Source organism: Mus musculus, chromosome 10 (genome assembly GCF_000001635.26).
Source record: "Mus musculus strain C57BL/6J chromosome 10, GRCm38.p6 C57BL/6J".
Lineage (NCBI taxonomy): Eukaryota > Metazoa > Chordata > Mammalia > Rodentia > Muridae > Mus > Mus musculus.
This window is the reverse complement of record NC_000076.6, coordinates 5,215,648-5,241,031: the sequence shown is the minus strand read 5'-3', so window position 1 is coordinate 5,241,031 and position 25,384 is coordinate 5,215,648. Positions and strand designations below refer to the sequence as shown.

At 42.5% G+C, this 25,384-nt stretch overlaps 1 protein-coding gene across 21 annotated transcripts in view; it reads left to right on the top strand.

Moving 5' to 3' along the window:
• Positions 1–25,384, top strand: part of Syne1 (spectrin repeat containing, nuclear envelope 1) — a 530,501-nt gene that overhangs the window by 309,661 nt on the left and 195,456 nt on the right. For all 21 annotated transcript variants that reach the window (NM_001347732.1, NM_001347711.1, XM_017314047.2 and 18 more), the window contains 10 exons: positions 718–864; positions 6,340–6,465; positions 7,544–7,720; positions 9,191–9,456; positions 11,318–13,478; positions 18,512–18,849; positions 19,025–19,169; positions 20,528–20,746; positions 22,274–22,533; positions 25,198–25,363. In NM_001347732.1, the coding sequence (NP_001334661.1) occupies positions 718–864; positions 6,340–6,465; positions 7,544–7,720; positions 9,191–9,456; positions 11,318–13,478; positions 18,512–18,849; positions 19,025–19,169; positions 20,528–20,746; positions 22,274–22,533; positions 25,198–25,363 (4,005 nt within the window). The remainder of the gene's footprint in view (positions 1–717; positions 865–6,339; positions 6,466–7,543; positions 7,721–9,190; positions 9,457–11,317; positions 13,479–18,511; positions 18,850–19,024; positions 19,170–20,527; positions 20,747–22,273; positions 22,534–25,197; positions 25,364–25,384) is intronic.

Genomic DNA, 25,384 nt, shown 5'->3' with positions numbered 1-25,384 from the left:
TTTTAAACACTTTTTTAACTTCCTTGTTTTTATGTGTATGAGTGTTTTACCTGAATATATGTATTGTACTATGTATGCGCATGGTGCCTGCATAGAGGGCAGTTGTCAGTGCCCTGGGGCTGGCTTTACAGATAGCCATGTGGTCCTGGGAACCAAACCTGGGGCTTCTCCAAGAGCAAATGCTCTCAACCCCTGAGCCATCTCTCCGGTCCCCGCACTGATGTTACTGATCTACTTCCTTGGTGGAATGAGTGCCTCAAACTCTTCCATGTCTCCATATGCTAGTGTTTATTTCCAGAAGAGCATCAGAATTAGAAAAGTTTAGTTGTCTTTTAAAGATGGTGATTCATGGTTTGTTTTTTGCTCCTTGTATAAATAAGGACTTCAGTTTTTATAATACAGAGGGAAACCTTCCAGAACCTCTGGCTTATGTTCTTGAGAATTTATTTCAATGACTTCATGTACTCTAACACATTTTGCCCCATGTATGAACACTGAGCCTGTTATATATGACATTATTATATGTGGGTATATCGAGGAATTATAAAGTGGGCTATGGCCATTGCATTTTGGAACACATGCAGCCATGTTAGATATGTGCACAATGCTACGGAGTCCTGGGGATTTACCTGGACTGGCTCAACATGCTTATTTATTTATAGTGATGCTTTTAGAGATAGAAGTCAACGTTCACATCTCAACTCTATTCTGTCTCAGGTATACCGCAGCTTGGAATATGAACTCCAGAAGCATGTCAGCAGCCAAGACACTTTGCAACAGTGCCAGGCATGGATCTCTGCAGTCCAGCCAGACCTGAAGCCCAGCCCACAGCCACCTCTCAGCAGAGCAGAAGCTGTTAAGCAGGTAGTGGAATCTGGGAAGTTTTATTATTAGGAGTCATTCATTAATTCATTCAAAACCATGCTGGTTTCTGGGAATAGTGAAATGTAAATGAGGTCTGGCCTTGGCAATAGTGTAACCATAGAGATGGGGAGAACATGCATATGTGGTCCTGTGGAAAAGAATGTGGTTCTTTCATCAAACCTCAACTCTAAAACCTGTTGCAGGAAATATTAAAAAGGAACCATCAAGTTCCCACGCTCCTTCCAGCTACTCTCTGTCTGCCAACTCTCCAGCAGGGCAGGAGCTCCCCAGTTCCCTTCCCTGCCACACCAGCCCCACGCAACGACCATCCATCTATCCCACCGTCAGCTGCCACAACACCCAGCAACCTAGTAGAAATAAAACTCTAGAAGCTTATAATTAACAAGTCAGATTAAGTATCAATAAATTCTCAATTTACAAGATGCTCACACAATAATATCAGAGCCAGTTGATAATGATACAAGCTGCCCACTTAGATCAAACAAGTTCTATTCCTATATGTTATTCATAACTACCTGTGGCTATTTAAAACTATGTGGGATCAGGATCTTTTTTCTATCCATCCACCTCCATCTTGGCTTCTCTCTCTCCCTCCTCTGAGTCACTCTCTGTCTCTGCAACTCTTTGCTCCACCTCCCTTTTCCCTGTCCAATCACAGACCTTCACAGACCTCCTGCTGCACTAATATTTTAATATAACTGGACAGGGAAAATCCTGCCACAAACACCTTATCTGTTGGCTACAGCACTTAACATCTCTGAGCCTGGGTTCTCTTTTATATGAAGTGATGCTTGTAAATACAACTGCTCCTGGAAATGCACAGGGAGCTTGTTCAGTGACCCTGTTTATACCAGGACATGCAGATGTGCAGTTCTTTGTTGGAAATGGTGTGATATTGGCAATGAACTTACTCATGTCCACCCGAATTCTTTACACCCTCTGTAAATTATTTTGAATATTTAATGCAATATAATCCTTCAAAGATAGCTGATATATGAAGTTGTGTAGGCACACCTGATGGGGGAAAAAGTCTGGACATATTAATGACAGACACAATTTTGGTTTTCTTCAATGCTTTCAGTGGACTGAGCCGTGGGTACAGAATCTCTGGCTAGAGGACCAGCTGTGTGTATACTTCCGAATTATGCTGGAATTCAAACATCAACTCCCAAAGGGATGGGGATGAGAAACAGAAAAGTAATACTTACCTCCCCAAACTGTTGTTCCCCTCCTTGCACACACACACACACACACACACACACACACACACACACACACACACACACAGAGTGAGCTTCGAAAGTAATTGGTGAGTGGATGATGAAGGGAGTGTTAATTGTTGTCACATGAAAGAGACCTGTAGCATAGTAATATAATGTAACCATGCTATGGAAACGTCATTAGGATATAAAGGAGTATTTCTCAAACCTTTGTGCTTGGCAGCTGAACATGCAGTGAGAATCTTGTGGGAAAATGTCATGTAGGAATTTACTTGTGGCTGTTACTACTGCCAGATAAATTAACAATATTAAGTAAAGATTTTAATTTGCTTATGATGGGGGCCAATATAACACAATTGTCCATTTAACCCTCACAGAGAAACGCCCATTTACTCCATCCCAGGGTGCCCTGGGCTTACGTGATTTACATTAAGTCATGAAAACGTTCACATCAGTCCACACATCAGACTTTGGAAAGCATGGTGTAAGGAAAGAAATAAATGTACATTTTTGAGCCAAGAAAGAAAGAATTGGTGGTTATTTAAATTCTGATTTTTCTATTTTTCAGTTTGCATTGTGTATTAAATTATATGACACAGTGAGTTTTCTTGTGGCATTCTGGCACATCTCCTGATCACACCTTTTCTGCCCTCTCTTACCGCCCCCTACCTCCACCCATGTCCCTAATAGGCCTCCATGTACTCTCAAGTCCATTATTTTATTCTCCTAAGTCTACACATGAAGAAAATCATGATGTTTGTTTCTCTTAGCCTGGCTTGTTTTGCTTAACATGGTGCTCTTCAGTTCCATCATCCTGCTTTCTGGCAGAACATACATCTTCATCATGGCTGTTGGTCACATTTTCTTTCCATCATGGGCTTCCTCAAGTCACCCCTTCTCTATGTGGGCCTTTATTAGTGATGAGTTCTACTTACCACATTCCAAAACAAAATTTAATTTTTCTCCTTTGTTGCCACCCCAAAAAAAGGGGTATGCCAAACAAAAAGTTTCTCACAATGGCACTGTGCCAGAACCACAGGGCAGGATTTACTACACTAACCAGGATAAGGCACTGATCTTCCTCAAGTTCCTGAATACATAGCTCTGAGCCATGCTGTGGTGTGGGAAATATTAAAATGAACGGCAAGTTCCTGCACTTTACCCAGCTATCCTTAGCCCCGGCGGTCTCGGTGGCCAGTTCTTATCTTATGGAGACTCTCTGACTCAGAGCCCCAAAATCTCTCCACCCAGCTTGCTAAATTCTCACTGGAGGGTCACTACCATACCAGCCCCATGTTTCAAAGCCCCATGGCCTTTGTGGTGCACATCTGGCAAACCCACCCCTTGCTGCTGTACCTTTCTCTCTTGAATCCAGTCAATCTGCTGCGTGAAGGAAAACACCACACAAACTTAGTTCAGAAACAATGGTAACTCAAACTCTGGTTGCCACGACTAGAATCCTAATTTTGTAAGACACATTAATTCTAAATCCTCCAGTGGTACTCATCCTGGTGGATTCACCATATAAGCCAGGAGACGCTAGTAGCTACATCTTGCCCTCTCGCTATCCCCATCAAAAAGCCCCTCTCTCCTGCTTCCTCTCTTCCTCCAAAAGTCCCGCCTACTCTCCCAGTGATTGATGCCTTTATTCATTAGGGGATGGTTCACAAGGAGTCGCCTGAGTAAGTGACTTATTCCTCGGTCCAGAAAAACCCTCCTGGGAAAGCAGGATTAACATCAAAGTACAACAGTACCAGGGCCATCCACAGCACCACTACCCTCCCACAGCCGCACTGTATGCCTGCCTCCCACTTGAAAGAAGCCACAGAAGGGATCTAGAGACTATAGTCCATCTGGATCTGAGACACTGGAGGCAAACAAATTTTGTTTGGTCAAATTTTCTTTTTCTGTTCTTTATTCTTTGTTTTGTCCCAACTAGTTAATGTTCTCCTTGTTAGACACTGTCTTCCTGCCAGAGTGTACAGGCCCCCACAGTTGACTAGTACTGACATATGGCTAAAGCTCCCTGTTGTTACTGAGGAGTTCTCACGGGAAGACTCAGTGCTAAGCTTTGACCAGCATCTACACTGTGGCTCCAAGCTGTATTCCAATCAGAATCACATTTTTATGAGGCATGGAATTAGGAATTGAGCTGAGAAAAAGTATGGCAGATTTACCTTTGAAGTTAATTCTAGCAATAATCATTTGAAAGTTTTTCTATTGGTTAGGATTAAGGTAACTCTATTAGTCACAAAATGAATAATTATCCTTTAAATTACATGTACTTTTAATCTTATTTTTATTTTTTAAATTTAGTTTAATTTTTTTTTAAGACCAGGTTACTCCATGTAGCCCTGGCTGTCCGGGAATTCAGTCTGTAGACCAGGCTGGCCTCAAACTCACAGATACTTACCTGCCTCTGTCTCTTGGGTGCTGAGATTATAATTCAATTCTTGACAGCTTATTTTCTTGTCATTTTGAGAAATTGAGCTGTCTGGGCCAGCTGCCCTCCCCTGGGTCATGGGATGTGAAATGATCCGTTTCACACTGGCTACTGTGGGTCATGAGGCACTAGATGGTTCTTTTCACTCTGGTTAATGGTTAGTAAGACTCACTGGATGGGAAACACTTTGCACATTGAATGAATACCAAAGACACTGTATGGTTGGAAATAGATCTGTACTTCTTATAGCCACCGGAGAAGCTGGCAAGTTCTCTGTGTTCCCTATTACTCCATGTGCCTTCAAGAATAGCATTCAGGCCAAGGCCTGGTCAAGGCATCCAATGCCATCCATCATCTTTTAGAATAAATTCCAAAATTTATGCCACAGCCCATGAATAGACTGTTTTCATAATTTGTCTAACAAAGGAAAAGTTGAGGTGTGGACTTGGGGGACATCTTCTTAAGTCCCCTGCCCCCACCAGGGTCATTTAGTGGTGATTAAACGCATTGTAAGTTGCCACAATTAACAGTCATTGGGATGCTGAAGTCCAGGGATACTACTGGACATTCCATAATGTTTCAGACAGACCTATCCTCACAGAGCTATTTACCTCAGATCTCAGTGGTTCTGAGACTGGACATGCTAACTAGAGGCAGAAAGCAGAACACCAGGATGCTTGTCTTATTTCATTTAACATAGTTGCTTCCAGTTCTACTTATGTCCCATCACAGTACACGATTCTATCTCTCCTTAGAGCAGAATAAAACTACACTGTGGACACATGATGGATTTTCTTTACACTGTAAGCTTTCCTGAGCCATTCCTTGCCTTCCAGCCTTTTATTACAGATGCAATTAATAGCTTTGATAGCTTCCATGACTTGGTCTCTGTTCACCCTTTTGACCACTGATTGACAGCCTCCAGGACTTGGTCTCTGTCGACTCAGGGTTCCCTCTGCTTTGGCTTTTGCACCCACTGTCCATCCTTTGTCGTGTTTGATGGCTCACTTCCTGAATATGTTCCGATCTAACACTCTGAGCAGTCTTGGAGATATGCTGCTTGTGCAGTAGCAATGCTTTCTCCACACCGTCTAGACTCTCAGCACCTTTCTTTCCTACTTCTTGTGCCAGGCATGCATCTGCTGATCTATTACCTTGTTTTTCCTCAGAAGAGTGCCAGTCCATGAGAGCCAAGATTGTGTTATTTGGAGTGCTTTATACACTGTATCTAAAACATATGTTTCCTCAATGCTAAGCAGCTGTGTGTCTGTGTTTCCATGGAGAAATGAAAAAAAATTTCACATAAGCCCTTCTTGGTGGACTCTGAAAAAGGGAAGAGCAGGTGATGAACTTTTTGCATCAAAAGGAACCCTGGTCATATCACTCTGAAGAAGCTCCCCAGCTGACCCTGACAGTGATCTTGTCTCAGGCTATACACAAGCATAACTAAGCAGAGACAAGTGCGCTGCGATTTCTTCTCCTAAATGAGAATGCTGGTAGAAAAATCCAGAGAGTCTGGAGACAAGCCTTACGTTGCCCCCTTCCCAGACCACGCAGACAGCTTTAATTATAATGGGAAGCAGATGGCGGACAAACAGATCCTACAGTGTGTTTGGAATTCTCTCCCATGAGTCACAAATATATTTCAGGACAGTGTGGAAAACACTGACATAACAAGATGATTTTTGATATATCAATAAAAGGCTACCAACTGCACAGTTCGCCACCAAAACAGTGCACCCCTCTTGTTCAACCTGACAATCCTTTTTTTTTTTTCTTTTTCTTTTTCAGGTCAAACACTTCAGAGCTTTGCAAGAGCAGGCCAGGACCTACTTGGATCTCCTTTGCTCCATGTGTGACTTGTCAAACTCCTCAGTGAAAAACACAGCAAAAGATATTCAGCAAACAGAGCAGCTGGTAAATATATATATATATATGTTCATGATTGCAACTAATTGTCTGCTTTGTCTGCCTTGTTATCTTCTCTCCATCTTCAAAGCTGTGAGATTTAAAGAAAATATTTCTGGAGATATTCTTGCTATAACCCTCTTCAAGCCACAGTAACAAGTCAATATGTGATTTATTTTATTTTATTTTATTTTTGCCATCCCAGAAAGGAAGGTAGATACTAAGTCAGTGGAGTCACCACTGAATTGTTTAGTCTGTACAACCACCACCGCTGGCACCTTCCTCCACCTTAATTACCAGTCTCTCGTGGTTTTCCTAGTCCCTCGCGCCTCTTTCTGTTGTTCTTTTCTCCTTTCCCATCCTGTTCTTTAAGGAATACGCTGAAGAGTCCACTGCCCTAGCTTTTTTATATAAGGCCCACCAACGGGCTACTGCTTAAATCCTTCCAAAGGGTGACAGTTGTAATAAGACAAATTATACACTTCCAAAAACCAGAAGGGCAGATCTAAAGACAATCTAAAACATTGATAGGGCTATGTACAGCAGTGTGGTAAATCTGAAATCCCACTCCTGGGGTCCGGGTAAAGGAGGTTGAAACAGGAGGATTGCCAGAATTTCTAGGCCTGTATAATTCACTTTCCAAAAAATAAATAAATAAAAAAGCAGATAACAACATTAAACCATGTTTTTAAAGATGAAGAAACAAATATATAAGAGATGTGAGCCTTTCTTAATTACTCAAATCCCAATTTTCCAGTCAAATAGATGTATTTACTGCTTGGCCTAAATGGAAAAGCTCTTGGGGAACTCTTTGATCTCATACATTGGTAAAATTTCTTGGATCTTTGCAGCACTGATTAAAAATCACACAGGAGAACTCTTAGATGTTTTAATTCGTTGGAAACTCTTAAGCCTAAAGGAAATCTGTTTTTCTTTGATACAAAGAAAGAGGTGCCTTTCGGATCTGGCTGAGCGGGAGCACAGGACCAGGCTCTTCCCAGCAACCCACTGACAACCCAGAGGTTAGATTCACTGAACAGAGATGAGGTACGGAAAATGAACTAACATTTAACTGTGTTTCCTCCAGATTGAACAAAGGCTGGTCCAAGCACAGAACTTAACTCAGGGCTGGGAGGAGATCAAGAGCCTGAAGGCCGAGCTCTGGATTTACCTACAGGATGCTGACCAACAACTCCAGAACATGAAGAGGAGGCACACTGAGCTGGAGATAAATATTGCTCAGAACATGGTCATGCAAGTGAAGGTAGGAACTGATGCCCGCATGGGGTCAGGGGTCAGGGAGGAAGCCAAGACAGAGCAAGAGATGCAATGCACTCAATATATTCGCTTCTGTACGCCCAGGGGCGTTGTGAATCCTTAGTACTGGGGCAGCCACTTAAGCAATAAGAGAGTATGAGTTGCAGAGAAACATGTGCTGAGCACAGTAATGTGTACCTGTAGTCTTCTCTACTTGGGGGCTAGGGAGGGAAAATGGCTTGAGCCCGGGAGGTCAAGACTAGCCCAGGCACTGTAGCAAGACCCCATCTCAGTAAGTAAATAAATAAAATTTCAAGTATATTTTCAGAGTTCTGCATGGCCATTTTCATATGAAACATTCATTATATACAAGCAAGACAGCTGACCTTTAGCCCACAAAACCAGGAAGTCTGTTTAATAAACACAGACCTTAGTGTTCATATTTTCATTGCATATAGTCTTGAGGTTTGGTCTGTGGCTATGTATTGTAATGTTAATTCTGTACCTAAAGGTCTAGGCCTATAAGTGAATTCTCTGGGTTACCAGCTTTTGCCGTGCAAACCTTAGTTTAAAACTATTGGTTAAATAAAAATGGCTACAGCCAATAAATGAAGAGATGAAAGGTACCTGGATTTTAAGTCACCTCACCGGAGGTGAAGGAGGAGAGGGGAGAGAAAACAAGGAAGAGAGAGGAGAACGCACCACAAGAAGAGAGGAACCATGAGCCCATGGCCAGAAGAAACAGGAAATATCTAGGGTACATAACTGGGGAGGTAGCCAGGCCCACAACTAGAAAAGTACATTAGGGGTTACTTCCCAGTAATTGTCAAAGCCAAATAAAAATTATAGTCTGAGTCTCATTTATTTGTAAACTAGACAGAAATAAGCTTAAATTGCTTCCACTACACTATAGCTATAGAAATGTAAGCCTACTTGTTAAATGCATCGATTAAGTTAAATAAAGCAGAAATATATTAATAATCTGTATAATATATATTTGTGAGAATTATAAGTATTATAAGTATATTCCAATCAATTAACTTGATTGGAATGAGGGTCATATTTTAAACAAGCTTTAAGACTGCTTTCTTTGATAAGTTATTTCTATTTTCTCCTGGAATATTATTTGTAACTACATAATAAAAAAGAATAGAGGGAAACTGAACTAAATTTATTTTTTCCCATAAAGGCATAAACTATTGTTTTCATTATTTAAAAGTTTCTTCCATAGTATTTTGAGAAAAATAAGACCTTACTTCAAGAAAACTTACTTCTCAAAATAATTCAAAGCAAGAAAATATCAAAGTTACTCTGATTCTTTCACAGGTGGGAATTTGTGTTTAGAAGAAAGAATCATGGTTGTTTTTTTTTTTTTTTTCCAATTTTCAGGGATATTTATTTCAAAGCTATTTGTGTTTCTTTCTGTTCACTTGGCAGGACTTACACATTATTTCTTGTTTTACATTTTCACCTTCAGGATTTTATTAAGCAGCTACAGTGTAAGCAGGTCTCTGTGAGCACCATTGTAGAAAAGGTGGACAAGCTAACAAAGAACCAGGAGTCCCCTGAGCACAAGGAAATAACCCACCTGAATGACCAATGGCAAGACCTTTGCCTCCAGTCTGACAAGCTATGTGCACAGAGAGAACAGGACCTTCAGAGAACCAGCAGTTACCATGACCACATGCGTGTCGTTGAAGCCTTTCTTGAAAAATTTACTACAGAATGGGACAGCCTGGCCAGGTAACAGAACTCGCCCAGTGGTTCACCATGATGCTAAGTCAGAAGTTGACAGGATATCCCTAACATCCTCATGTTGTGCAGTTGTAGACTGGAGGGCTTCCTGGTTTAATTTAGCATCAATTACCAATAGGCAAAAGAGACATGTTTGTCTGTGGTCTTTAGCACTGTCCCCATGATAACTACTCTGAATCTTTTCACCTTGGTTAACTGCCAATCATTGCTTGTCATCCATGACTCTCTAAAGTGGATGTACCTTAAGCAAAAGTGTCCCTGCACATCTGGGAAGTAACATATTCTAGGTACTTTAGTCAAATTTGGTCACTGTATAAGAAACTTTTGCTGTTGTTATTGTTGCTCTGACCAAGTATTGTTTAGGCTCAGAATGTGAGAGGGATACAGTCCATCACAGAGGAAAAGATGTGGTGACAGGCATCCTCACAGTGGTAGTAGGGGTATGTATCTGGCCTATCGCCACATTGCGGAACAAGAAGCAGAAAGCAGGTAGGAAGCAAACTGTGTTATTAAAACTCAAGACTCATTCTGGTGACCTACTTCCTATAGCAAAGCTCTATTTCTTAAGGCTCCTACCATTCTCCAAAGAGGAAGACCAGCTGCACACCCAGTGTTTGAGCTCATGAACGTCTGGGGAAACACTGCAGTTTCAAACACAACAGGCGTGTTGTAGAACATAATTTTGAAATGCGGTGAAACTATGCCCTTTTATTCTTTGAAAATAAGTACCTTTCTTACACACACACACACACACACACACACACACACACACACACAGGCACACACGCATGCGCACGCACACACAGGCACACACACACACACACACACACACACACACAGGCACACACGCATGCGCACGCACACACAGGCACACACACACACACACACACACACACACACACACACAAGTGTGTTATATGAAAACACTCCCATGCTTCTGAATGCTACATTTTTTTAAAAGAATGAACATTTCTACATAACGTATTAGGTTTTTGTAATACAAACTGGCAGAATTATTCCAGCATAGACACAGCATGGTGATGCTTTACTATTTGTTTGCCAGAGTATTTTCTCAGTTTTTAACTCTTTGTAAATGCTCAGCACTTTACTGTGTTTTTTTTTTAAATAAATGCAGTCAATATCAGCTATACCTCCCCATATATATATAGCTAGCTTACGGTAATCCTACGAGTACCTTAAACCTCGTGCATCCAAGACCAAATTCAACCATACTGTCAATAAGCCTGATTTCTTATACTTCAGAACTGATCACCAAGAAATTCAAGGCAGATTATAATATCCAGCTTTTCACCTTGGGCTTTGTAATGAAAATAGTGATGATTTATAAATCACACATTTATTTTTAAATTTTCTCATATCTAAGTACAGAGATAAACAGAACCAGGTACATACAGGCAGTCCATGAGCAATTTGTACCTTCTAGATTGTACCATCACGCACTCTATCGTTTATTGTCCCTCACTCCAATAAGAAAGACTATAAATAGATGATTATTGATTGCATTGCTTCTGACATGTGTTTCCCTATATGTAACACAACACATAGCATGTTACTAGGCAGATCATAAAGATTCAGAGAAAGCTAACAACACATGGAGATATTACTGGAGAGGAGCATTGTCCAGATAAAAGACAGTTGAGAAGCAGGTAGCCAACGTGATCTGACTCAAGGGCTAGATGGATCTTGAATTCCTAATGCCAACAGCTTCATCAGTTAGCCATAAATTCAGGTAGTCATGGTGAATCAGAGCTCCGAATGTCCCGTCAATGAAATGTTATTTAAGAGGCTAAGGACCTGACATGCTCCTGTGGTATCTGTGTATTTACAGGTCTAATGCAGAAAGCACAGCTATCCACTTGGAAGCTTTGAAGAAGCTAGCCTTGGCCTTGCAAGAGGAAATGTATGCCATCGATGACCTGAAAGACTGCAAACAGAAACTGATAGAGCAGCTGGGTCTCGATGACAGAGAACTGGTGAGGGAACAGACCAGTCACCTCGAGCAACGGTGGTTTCAGCTCCAGGACCTTGTCAAAAGGAAAATCCAGGTGTCAGTCACCAACTTGGAGGAATTAAATGTGATCCAATCCAGATTCCAGGAGCTGATGGAGTGGGCCGAAGAGCAGCAGCCTAACATTGTGGAGGCCTTGAAGCAGAGCCCACCTCCTGGCATGGCTCAGCACCTCCTCATGGACCACCTGGCCATCTGCAGTGAGCTGGAAGCCAAACAGGTGCTCCTGAAGTCCCTGATGAAGGACGCAGATCGTGTGATGGCTGACCTCGGCCTCAATGAGCGGAAGGTGATCCAAAAGGCGCTCTCTGAGGCTCAGAAGCATGTGAGTTGTCTCAGCGACCTAGTGGGCCAGCGAAGAAAGTACTTGAATAAGGCCTTGTCTGAGAAAACCCAGTTTCTCATGGCAGTCTTTCAGGCCACCAGCCAAATCCAGCAACATGAGCGAAAGATCGTATTCCGGGAATATATCTGCCTACTTCCAGATGACGTGAGCAAACAGGTCAAAACATGTAAGACTGCCCAGGCCAGCCTCAAGACTTACCAGAATGAGGTCACTGGACTTTGTGCCCAGGGTCGGGAATTGATGAAGGGAATAACAAAGCAAGAACAGGAGGAGGTGCTGGGAAAGCTGCAGGAGTTACAGACTGTCTATGACACCGTCCTGCAAAAATGCAGTCACCGGTTGCAAGAGCTAGAGAAGAGTCTGGTCTCTAGAAAGCATTTTAAGGAAGATTTTGATAAAGCCTGCCACTGGCTTAAACAAGCAGATATTGTCACTTTTCCTGAGATCAATCTCATGAACGAGAAGACTGAGCTCCACGCTCAACTGGACAAATACCAAAGCATTCTGGAACAATCTCCTGAGTATGAAAACCTTCTGCTCACGCTGCAGACGACTGGGCAGGCCATGCTACCGTCGCTAAATGAAGTTGATCACTCGTACCTAAGTGAAAAACTCAGTGCTCTGCCCCAACAGTTCAATGTCATCGTCGCCTTGGCTAAGGATAAATTCTATAAAACCCAGGAAGCAATTCTGGCCCGAAAGGAATATACTTCTTTGATCGAGTTGACAACCCAGTCTCTGGGTGACCTGGAAGACCAGTTCCTGAAGATGAGGAAAATGCCTTCAGACCTGATAGTTGAGGAGAGTGTGTCTCTTCAACAGAGCTGCAGTGCCCTTCTGGGTGAAGTGGTAGCCCTTGGGGAAGCTGTGAATGAACTGAACCAGAAAAAGGAGAGTTTTCGCAGCACCGGTCAGCCTTGGCAGCCAGAGAAGATGCTTCAGCTGGCCACCCTATATCATAGGCTGAAGCGGCAAGCAGAGCAAAGGGTCAGTTTCTTAGAAGACACCACCAGCGTTTACAAAGAGCATGCACAGATGTGCCGGCAGCTAGAGAGTCAGCTGGAAGTCGTGAAAAGAGAGCAGGCCAAAGTGAACGAGGAAACCCTGCCTGCAGAGGAGAAGCTCAAGGTGTACCACTCGCTGGCAGGCAGTCTGCAGGACTCGGGGATTCTGCTCAAACGAGTGGCCACGCACCTAGAAGATCTTTCTCCACATCTCGATCCCACGGCTTATGAGAAAGCCAAGAGTCAGGTCCAGTCCTGGCAGGAGGAGCTAAAACAGATGACGTCTGACGTCGGGGAGCTGGTGACAGAATGCGAAAGCAGGATGGTACAGAGCATAGACTTCCAGACTGAGATGAGCCGTTCCCTAGACTGGCTTCGGAGGGTGAAGGCAGAGCTCAGTGGGCCAGTGTGTCTTGACCTCAGCCTCCAGGACATCCAGGAGGAGATCAGAAAGATCCAGATCCACCAGGAGGAGGTCTTGTCCAGCCTGAGGATAATGAGTGCTTTGAGTCACAAGGAGCAGGAGAAGTTCACGAAAGCCAAGGAGCTGATTTCGGCAGATCTGGAGCACACGCTGGCTGAGCTCCAGGAGCTAGATGGAGATGTGCAGGAAGCGCTGCGCACCCGGCAGGTCTGTAGGGGGCGCTCTATCTTTCTTTTCCAGGCTGCTTATCTATAAACATGTGGAAAAAAAAATCTGGTTTGGGTTGGTTCTCTGTTTAAAAGTCCAGCTATATTTTACTTAAGTGTGTAGGTCATGAGTATTAATCCAGCATTTGCGATATGGAGCCAATAAGATCAGGAGTTCAAGGTCATCGTCAGTTACAAAGCACTATGAGAGGCTCTCTCTCTCTCTCTCTCCTCTCTCTCTCTCTCTCACACACACACATATCAGAAAACCACGAAACACTGCTTTTTTGATGGTTTATCAAATCACCTTCAGTGTCTTTAAAGACCATTTTTGTTGTTTATATGTGTGGTCATTGTCAGGTGGCCCATATTGACTTTTTGTTTAGATTGGTATATCATACCATTTTTCTCACCTTTAGAGGAGATAATAAATGACTTTGATAACATAGCTTACAAGAGATTCAAACAAACTCATAATCTCCTCCTCCTTCTCTTCCTCTTCTTCTTCCTCTTCCTCCTCCTCCTCCTCCTCTTCTTTTGCTGTTGACTTACTTATTTTTATTGACATATATTCACTACAAATGGTTCTGGGTTTCATAACGATTTTTTTAAAGATTTATTTATTTTATGTATATGGTGAGTACACTTTTGCTGTCTTCAGCCATACCAGAAGAGGGCATGGGATCCCTTTACAGATGGTTGTGAGCCACCATGTGATTGCTGGGAATTGAACTCAGGACCTCTGGAAGAGCAGTCAGTGCTCTTAACTGCCGAGCCATCTCTCCAGCCCCAAAGATATTTTCATACAATACCCTCCATTTGTCTCCTGTCTTTCCCTAGTCAGTATTCATTTCCATGTCATGTACATGCATGTATATGTGTGTTCACACCTACATAAGGTCAGGGATCCATACACACAGTTACATCCATTCTTCTACAAATGACATCATCCTGTTCTTTATAGCCAGATAAAATTCTGTTGGATATGCATGTCACATTTTCTCTGTTTATTCCTGTTTGTGGACACTTGAGCCAATTCCACAACTAAATTACTATGAAAGGTGTTGTAGTAAAAGTAGATGTCCAAGTGTCTCTGTGGAATACTGACATAGAGAATCCTTGGGGAAAATACCCAGGAGTAGTATGCCTGGCTTATACAATAGATCTGTTGGAAGTTTTCGGAGAAATTTCCAAACTAATGTGACTGGGTTTTTTGTTTGTTTGTTTGTTGTTTTTAAAGATCTGAAACCTGTGCAGACCTTTAACCTCTTCACACTTCTCTTTTAACAGTAAAGTTTGACAGCATTGTATTAGGTGTTACAGGGGATACAAAGATGATATCAAGCATGGCAGGATGTGTAGGTCACACACACACTGCAGTGCTGTACACACATTCCTTGAGCGTCTTAAATTAGCAGAGGTCTGGGCATAATTCCCATAAAGAGGCATTGTGAATACACTTATAGAATATATGGCCAGTGGATACTTAGTGCTCTTTCTATACTACATGACATCTGACACTTCAAAAATAACATTGGATGGAGAGGCTCCAAAGGCAGTGAAGCCAGGTGAATGGCACCGATCATTCATTGTGTCAAGGCATGTTCTCTTGTAGGCTGTCCTATCCGTTGCCCTGTTTCTTCCCCCCTCCTTCAGGTAGGGGTGCTCCCTTTCCATGGTGTCAAATGTAACACAGCAGAAGCAAGGGGCTTCTCTCCGCTGCTCCTGAGACCCAGGAACTACAAACAGCAATGGAAACATGCGGAGACCTCCCCAGATTGCCCACCTACGGATGCTTTGCTCACTCGCCTCATTCTACATAAGATGGAAGTTACAGTGGCTACTACCATAGAGCTAATTCCTTTAATCCCCTGGTCTCAAAGCTAGGGATGCAGTTCGGTTGCTTTTCCATCATGCACATGGTCCTGAGTTTTAATTCTCAACATCCCTTCAATGGAGCATGATGATACATGGCAGAGAACCTAGATCTTGAGAAGCAGAGGCAGGTGGATTATCAATTAAATGTCTACATAAAGAGTTTGAAGCCATTCTTGACTATATGAAACCTTGTCACAACAGATGCTAATCATCCTGGCCTGGAGAGATGGTTCCTGGTTTAGAATGTTTGCTGTTCTTATGGAGGACCTGAACTTGGCAATCTTGAGCTGGCTCATAATCACCTATAATTCCTGTTCTAGGTGAACTGATGCCCCCTCTGTACCCGTTGGGCACCAGGCATCCAGAATCTACCTATCAGTTACCTGTACTTCCTACACAGATTAATTCTAACACTTAAATAGCAAAACCTTTAGTGTTTAAGTAAGGCATACAATAAAATGCTTGATTTTCAAAGTGTGCTTAGCAAAGTTCTTCATGCTAAATCAAAACCATCAAACTTTTAAAATGATATACCTACAGCTCTAGATACAGAGACAGGCCCTGCGCGCAGGCCAAAGACAGGTCTTTTCTATTAAAAATCATCTGTCACAGTGGTTGTCAAGCTTCCTAATGCGCTGACCCTTTAATACAGTTCCCCATGTTGTGGAGACCCCTCCCAACCATGAAATTATCTTGTTGCTACTACTACTGCTACTTCTCCTTCTGCTTCTCCTTCTCCTCCTCCTCCTTCTTCTTTCTTCTTTCTTCTTTCTTCTTTCTTCTCTCTTCTCTCTTCTCTCTTCTTTCTTCTTTCTCCCTTCTTCTTTCTTCTTCTTTAACTTGTAGAAGGAGTTTATTTAGGTTTAAAATTCCAGAGGGGTAAGAGTTCATCAATGCAAGAAAGTTTGACAGCAGGCAGCCAGGGCAGCCTAAGCAGGAAGCTGAGCACTTTCATCAACCACAAGCAGAAAGCAGAAGGAGCAAACTCACAAAGCCTATCTCAAGCAAAACCACACCTCTAGCCTTCCCAAACATCACCAACAACTGGGCACAGAATGATCCAAATGCCTTTGGGGGACACTTCTCATCCAAACCTGGGCTTTCTTTCAGAATGTCAGACTTTCAAGCCCAGGCTTCACGGGCTCTACTCCTCATCTCTGGGTTTGGTGATTGTATATGGGATGGATCCCCAGATGGGGCAGTCTCTGGATGGTCATTCCTTCAGTCTCTGCTCTATACTTTGTAACTCCTTTCATGGGTATTTTGTTCCCCCTTCGAAGAAGGATCGAAATATCCACACTTTGGTTTGAGTTTCATGTGGTTTGTGAATTGTGTCTTCAGTATTCCGAGCTTTTGGGCTAATATCCACTTATTAGTGAGTGCATACCATGTGTGTTCTTTTGTGATTGGGTTACCTCACTCAGATGATATTTTCTAGTTCTATCTATCCACTTGCCTAAGAATTTCATAAATTCATTGTTTTAATAGCTGAGTAGTACTCTACTTTGTAAATATACCACATTTTCTGTATCCACTCCTCTGTTGAGGGGCATCTGTGTTCTTTCCAGCCTCTAGCTATTATAAATAAGGCTGCTATGAACATAGTGGAGCATGTGTCCTTATTACCAGTTGGAACATCTTCTGGGTATATGCCCAGGAGAGGTATTGCAGGATCCTCCAGTAGTACTATGTCCAATTTTCTGAGGAACCGCCATACTGATTTCCAGAGTGGTTGTACCAGCTTGCAATCCCACCAACAATGGAGGAGTGTTCCTCTTTCTCCACATCCTCACCAGCATCTGCTGTCACCTGAATTTTTGATCTTAGCCATTCTGACTGGTGTGAGGTGGAATCTCACGGTTGTTTTGATTTGCATTTCCCTGATGATTAAGGATGTTGAACATTTTTTCAGGTGCTTCTCAGCTATTCAGTATTCCTCAGGTGAGAATTCTTTGTTTAGCTCTATGCTCCATTGGTACCGCTTTTCAACTTGACAAATTTACACATTTCTAAGGTTCCTCTGAGTGTGTTGCTACTTCTTAACTATATTTTTGCTTCTGTTATGAATCACAATGTGAATATTTGATATGCAGTATATCTGATATGTGACCCTCATCCAAAGCAGTTGAGTCCCACAGGTTGAGAACCACTGACCTATCACAGGGATTTTTTTTTTTTTTTTTTGAGGTAGTGATGATTCTTGAACACATGTTTTTTTTTTTTTAGTTAGCTAGTTAGTTAGTTAGGCTCCCTCTGGTCATCTCCATCCAGATGGATGTAGGTCCCGATATCTCTGGAAGCATTTCTTTCTTTCCTTTTTCTTTTTTAAAGATTTATTTATTCTATGACTACACTGTAGCTGTCTTCAGACACACCAGAAGAGGGCATCCATTACAGATGGCTGTGAGCCACCATGTGGCTGCTGGGAATCGAACTTGGGACCTCTGGAAGAGCATCCCTTGCTCTTAACCACTGAGCCATCTCTCCAGTCCCTACTCTGGAAGCATTTCTAAGCCATGTGTCCTCCCTTTGCTCTCCTGCCCATTCTCCTCTTGCTCACTGCCTACCCCAACTATGGACTCCATCTTTACTGCCAATGTGGCTCTGCTTGTCTATTCGTTGATGACAGCTTAGAGTATTTCCCTCTCTTCTGGATTTATAGCAGCAAGTCCTTCAGATTTCTACTCCTTCTATTTTAGTCTTCTGCTCAAGACTCAGCTCAAATAAATCTGTTTATTTCCAGAAGCTGGCAGAGGCTAGTTTGGAAGTTAAATGTTATCATTCTTTTAGCCCACTGAGGCATAACTACTTCTCAAACATCCATCCAGAAATACACTACTAAGCTTTGTATTTTGCCTTTAGAAGAAAAAAACCATAGTTTCAAGACCATTCAAGACGCTAACATAAATTTATAGTTCATTTCTCTCCTTACTTATTTGTTATTGTGCATCTTAACTGCAGCATTAGAGCTATGGTAAGATTTTAAAAAGGAGGAATAAAGGATTCAAAAGCACTCACCATGAAAATAATGTCTCCCAACTTACCTGTTAACTTCTCATGGCATTTATAGAGCTGAGAACTAGAATAGAGTTGGAAAGACATCTTACAAACCTCCTGTGAATGGAAGCTGATTGTACCACAATGATTGTCTTTCAGGCAACCTTGACCGAAATATACAGTCGGTGTCAAAGGTATTACCAAGTGTTCCAAGCAGCTAATGATTGGCTTGACGATGCCCAAGAAATGTTACAGCTGGCAGGCAATGGCCTGGATGTTGAGAGCGCAGAGGAAAACCTCAGAAGTCATATGGAATTTTTCAAAACAGAGGGTCAGTTCCACAGCAACATGGAGGAGCTCCGAGGTCTTGTGGCCAGGCTAGACCCACTCATTAAGGCCACAGGAAAGGAAGAACTGGCACAGAAGATGGCTTCCCTGGAAAAGAGGAGTCAGGGGATCATCCAGGAGTCCCACACCCAGCGGGACCTCCTGCAGAGGTATTTGGAGTAGGTTCTTGCATAACAGCAGCATGCTAATATAATATATAGTGACATACATTGGCATGTAAATTCATTTTCTCTCTTATCATCAGGCATGTGGGCAGCAGAGCTCTGTGTAGAAATAACTGGGTTTGCATTGCTTATTTATGTATTTCTGTTGGACTCTTTCAAGATGTATGGTTCAGTGGCAAGAGTATCAGAAAGCCAGGGAGGGGGTTATCGAGTTGATGAATGATGCAGAAAAGAAGCTGTCGGAGTTTGCAGTGTTAAAGACATCTTCCATTCACGAAGCCGAAGAAAAGCTGTCAAAACACAAGGTCAGGTTTGTTGTCGTTATTTTAGTGTCTTTCTGTGTTAATTGCAACAGTATTTGTGATATGATGTTTTCAGAATCACATCTTTAAGTCTTCATTTCCATCTTGCTTCCTTTGGTGTGATAAAGGCCTAATAAGCACATTTCACAACTGAAGATGCTCACATGAAATGCATAGCTAAGGCCCCAGTGATAAATCCAAAGTGTCTGCTTCTGGTAAGGTAGGGTTGCTTTAACATGGCAGGAAAGGGCTGGGGAGATGGCTCAGTGGGTAAAAGTGTTTGCTACACAAGCCTGGCCCCTGACTGCCTGAGTCACACCCCCTAAATCCACATAAGAAGCAAGATATTGAGGCACAGGTTAGTAAGCCTACCACCCCCAAAGCAAGAGGGAGACAGCAATGGGAGACACTCCTGGAAGCTCTAGGAATCAGTGCATCAGCAGAAAACCAGAGAAACATCCTCTGCAAAACAAGGTAGAGAGAACTGACTCATAAAAACTCATCCTTAACTCCTGCCCATGTCCTGCCAGCCCCCCAGAATGAATGAATGGATGAATGAATGAATGAGTAAACAAACAAACAAACAAACCTTTTAAAGAGCAACTAATATTATCTCTTGATTAATTGGGCTAAAATAAAATCCAGAAATTAATTCCTGAACACCCCTCATCTAGCATAGCAACATAAGAAAGACTATAACATTCCAAAATAGCAAAGTAAATTTTTGTTGATTTTCAGAAATAAAAATATTCATCTCAAGTAGAAAATAACTTGTCTATCATAAATAAATAAATTTCACCTTTCAAAATAAATCTAAACCCCACTCTGATAAGTGTAACTTTAAAGTAGAGTTATTAAAGGAAACAAAATGTATTCATAATTACTAATTTACTTTTGGGACTTTTAAAAAGATTTATTTGTTTATTTTATGTATATGAGTATACCATCACTCTTTTCAGACACACCAGAAGAGGACATCAGATTCCAATACAGATGGTTGTGAGCCACCATGTGGTTGCTGGGAATTGAACTCAGGACCTCTGGAAGAGCAGTCAGTGCTCTTAACAGCTGAGCCATCTCTCCAGCCCTACTTTTAGTTTTTTAAGGGCAGGCTTTCAGGTAACCCAGGCTGGCCTTAAACTCTCCATGTAGCTGAGTATACCTTGACCTCCTGAATCTTTCTCTCCACCTCCCCAGCTCTAGGCTTATAGACATGTACCATCACAACTGCCTGAGAAACGTAAACTTATACAGAAATATTTCTTTTGTGCAATAGGGCTTTAGCCAAGTCCACAGAATTTAAAAGAAAAACAAATCAATGTTTCTCTAACCCCCTCTACTCACCCCCAACCCTACACTAGGCTTTAGTGTCTGTAGTTGACTCTTTCCATGAGAAAATTGTGGCTCTGGAGGAAAAAGCATCACAACTAGAGCAAACCGGAAACGATACAAGCAAAGCGACCCTAAGCAGGTCGATGACCACTGTCTGGCAGCGCTGGACACGTCTCCGTGCTGTGGCCCAGGACCAGGAGAAGATTCTGGAAGATGCAGTAGATGAGTGGAAGCGCTTGAGCGCTAAGGTAACTTTCACTACAGATTGGCTTAAGTCGTGTTTTGTTTCATTACCTGGAGATTCCCTGGAGATTAGCGCATGTTTGAAAAACTGGTGTTTTGCCTTTGCATATGTTAGGTTTCTGTGACTGTGATAAAACACCAGGATCAAGGCAACTTATAGAAGAAGGAGTATATTTTGGCTTACAGTTCTGGAGGGTTACATTCCCCCAATAGCAGGGAGGCATTGCAGCAGGCAGCAGGCAACGGACAGCAGGCATGGCAGTTGGAGCAACAAGCTAACAGCTCACATCTTGAACCTCATGCACAAAGCAGCCAGCATAAGCTGGGAGTAGGGGAAGACTTTGGCTCTCAAAGCCTCGCCACAGTGACTTACTTCCTCCTGTAAGCCCACACCTCTTAAACCCCCTCAAAAAAGGCCATCATCTGGAGATCAAGTATTAAAACACTCTAGAGTGAGGGGCAGAGGAGTGAGGCATTTCTCATGCAGACAGCCACCTGCTGTTCTTGTGAAACTCTCATTCTTCTTTCAGTTTCATGAAAACTAAACTATGAAGCAGAGTGTTGTGTGCCTGGTACAGTTTAGTTCCAAGTTAGGATCAAATGGCACAGGGAGAGTAATGTGCATGTGACAGGGAGTGGAAAAACCCACTACAGGGGACAGAAGAATGCATACAAGGGTCAGGATGAAGAAAGCCAGGGAGATTGGAAAGGTAGGGAAGAATGGGTTCCAAAACCAAGTATGTATGAAAATCTTATAGGGGAATCGGTTCTTTTGTATGCTAAATTTAAAATAACTAAGGGCCAACTAAACGCTTGAGCCAAGTAAAGGGGCTCGCGATAGGGGGCTGACGACCCAGTTTGATCCTAAGAACCCACAGTGAAGTGAGAGAATAGACTCCTGAAAGTTGTCCCATGTTATCTACATGTGTGTTACATGTCCAGCTGAGTTCTCGCTTCGGTGCATGCCTCTCAAGTGTGTGCACACACACATGCCCACATGCACAAATAATAATAAATATTCCAAAATGAATATATAAATACATTTTTAAGATGAAAATTAAGCAATGAAATTTCAAAAGGAAGGCAAGCCAAGGCGAGTCCTGTTTGTTTTTAACCTATTTTGGAAAAAGTACAAAATCTTTTTTTTCTTTGTTGTAAAAATAAGAATTTAGCTCATCCCTCAAATCTCTGTAAAATTTCTTCCACCCATTAGGTGTTTTAGCCATGTCTTCCTTGTCACACACACACACACACACACACACACACACATGCACACACACACACACACACACACACACACACGCACACGCACACAAGCCAACTTTGCCTTGATAAGATTTGGGGATCAATAATTTAAACACAGGGTAGGGAAGGTGGTCTTGTATGTTAACAACAGCATCTTGGTTTTAATTTTGGAAGTTTGTGGTTTGTGTCATCATGGTTAATGATGCCTTTAAGTGTGGCACTTGGCAGCCTTGCCACATTCTTTTCAATATAATTTTGAGCTTCATACGATGTATGTTTGTTCTAAGGTCAAAGAAACCACTGAAGTGATCAATCAACTCCAAGGTAGATTACCTGGAAGTTCAACAGAGAAAGCCTCCAAAGCAGAGCTCATGACCCTCCTTGAAAGTCACGACACATATTTGATGGATCTGGAGAGTCAGCAGCTGACCCTGGGTGTGCTACAGCAGCGAGCGCTAAGCATGCTTCAAGATAGAGCCTTCCCTGGAACGGAGGAAGAGGTGCCCATCCTTCGGGCAATCACTGCGCTGCAAGACCAGTGTCTCAAGTAATTACACACCTGTTTTGTTCACTATGACAATGGGCCTTAACTCGGGGACATATGGTTCTCAGGTGTGGGGGGGGGGGGGTTGCTCTATCACACCGTTGCAAAGCATGCAGATCTAGTCCTATCTCTTCTACTGCTGGGTTTTAGTAATTCTTCCATTCTTCATAAGACAAGTATATATTTGATGACAGAAATATTGTGCAATGAGAAGCCCCAGGAGAGAGGAGCCCCGTAGGTGATAAGGTACATGATGCACAAGCACGGTCATCCAAGTTGGATCTTCAGCACTTACATTTAAAAAGAAAGCTAAGAAGCTGAACATGATAGCACATACTGTAATGCCAGCAGTGGGGATTGCTGGCCAGGCAGCTTAGCCTGCTCCATAGATACTCTGTCTGCAAAACAAAACAAAACCAAAACAAACAGATAAAAAAAAAAAAAAAAAAAAAAAAAAACTCCTGAGAAAGCCAGGCAGTGGTGGCGAATGCCTTTAATCTCAGCACTTGGGAGGCAGAGGCAGGTGGCCAACCTGGTCTACAGAGTGAGTTCTAGGACAGGCAGGGCTACACAGAGAAACCCTGTCTTGGAAAAAAAAAAAAAAAAAACCTCTCCTGAGGAATTGCACCCAAGTTTGACCTCTGGGCTCTATATACATGCACACATATGTGCATCTACACATGCATATATACTCATATCCCCCTCCATACACACACAGAGAGAGAGAGAGAGAGAGAGAGAGAGGGAGAGGGATAGGGAGAGGGAGAGGTGGGGGGAGAGGGGGAGAGAGGGAGAGAGGGAGAGAGGGAGATGGGGAGAGAGGGAGGGGGAGAGAGAGGAGAGAGAGGGGGAGGAGAGGGAAGAGAGGGAAGAGAGGGAAGAGAGAGAGAGAGAGAGAGAAAGAGAAAGAAAGAGAGGAGAGAGGGCAGAGACAGTGACAAGTTAAACAAATTGATTGTTTACCTTCCTGCACTTTAAAGTATTGATAGGTAGCCAGGGGAAGCTTAAGTATTGCAAAGATTGCAAGAGTTGATCACTCTTCTTGTTATTCTGACCAAGGCATCTTAAGGAAAGGAAATGTTTGTTTTGCTTCACGGTCTGAGGAGGATACAGTCCATCTTAGCGGAGAAGTATGGTAGATCACAAGGCTATTAGGCTCATTGCATTCAGGTCAGGAAACAGCACTTAATGGAGGCAATCAGTTTGCTTTCTTTTGTTCTCCCTTTTGTCTTTTCTTTCCTTCTTTCTTTCTTTTTAATTCATCAATCATCTTGACACACTCACTTGTTTCACTGAAAATTTCCAGATCAGCCAGATTCAATTCCTTCACCTTGAATGCAATGGTTCCTATCAGGCCTGTTTGCCAGCTATGCTGCAAGTTTCCAATATCAAGGTTCAGCTGAGAAGCTCCAAGCTAGACCTGAAATGATTGGAGGGGAGGTGACAGAGATCCTTCTTTTCCTTTTAATTCACTCTGGGACCCCCGTGGGATGGTACCACCCACATTTAGGAGAGGGCATCCACGTTCAGTTTAACATCTCTGAAAGCACCCTTACAAACTCACTCATAAGTGTGTTTCCCATATAACTCTAAGCCCTGGTCAATAAAGATGAACCACCACTGACTCTAATAGACTCTAAGCAGAGGCAACCAGTCTAGGGGGGTTGGCAAAGAAAGTGTCTCTTCTGCAGCTGGAGACAAAGTGGGTTTGCATGACATTGTGGTGGAATGACATAGAAAAAGCTTAGAAATGTCTTGGGTGGGGGTGTGAGGAGCGGACTCAACAGATAAGAAGCTCCAGGCACAGTGACACATACTTCTCATCCCAGTAGGCTGAGGCAGGAGGATTATGAGTCTGAAGCCAGCCTGACTATATAGTAAGTCCCCAGGTTAGACAAAGTCCTCCAGCCACTAAGCAATATTTAAAAGCTATATCACCCATTGGTGATGTAGGATAATAGAAATAAGAATGATACAGAAATCCAGGCAGTTAAGTTTCTTCATTGACAGTAAATCTATGAGAAAGTTCATCTTGATTATCTAGAACTGGCTTGATTCACTACTTGGGCCATAGTGGGGAGCATGTCTTTAAACAAGTTAATTCCTCTAATAAGTAACATTACCTTATACATATCTATATTCACCACTCTTAGTTAGTAATGATGTTAGGGCAATCTGATACCATGTATAGAAAAGCCTTTTAATCCACTTATTCAGATCAGTCATAACACTGACTTTAATCTTGGTGACATGTCCAAAACTTGATTCTTTCTTTAAAGGCTGGCTTCTCACAGCCATACACATTCCAATGACACATTCCTTTCAAATGGTGATGGCACAGCAGGCACTATTTGAGCAGATTGGAAAGATTAGGGAAAGAATGTGGAGATCTAGGTTTCCTGCATAGGGAAATACATAGCCATTGAGGGGCAGGGAGCAAAGGACTCTCACATTTCCAGGGATAAATTATTCACCTCCCATGACGCAAATTCTTCTGTTATGCTTGAACCTTGCTGTCACTGAACAATATCCAAGAGAACTGGAAGTAATTTTACCAGCCTAAAACATACTAGATTTCCCCATTTCTATGTCTCTCATAAAGCTGTGTCACGCCCAGGAGTGTTCTTTCTGCTTCATTTCTGCTTTCTCCCTCTGGTATTTTTGAAGCATGCAGGAGAAAGTGAAGAATCATGGCAAGCTGGTAAAGCAGGAGCTCCAAGAACGGGAAGCAGTGGAGACTCGTATTAACTCTGTGAAGTCTTGGGTTCAAGAAACGAAGGACTATTTAGGGAATCCAACAATAGAGATCGACACACAACTAGAAGAACTGAAGGTGCTCCTCTGAATTTGTCAA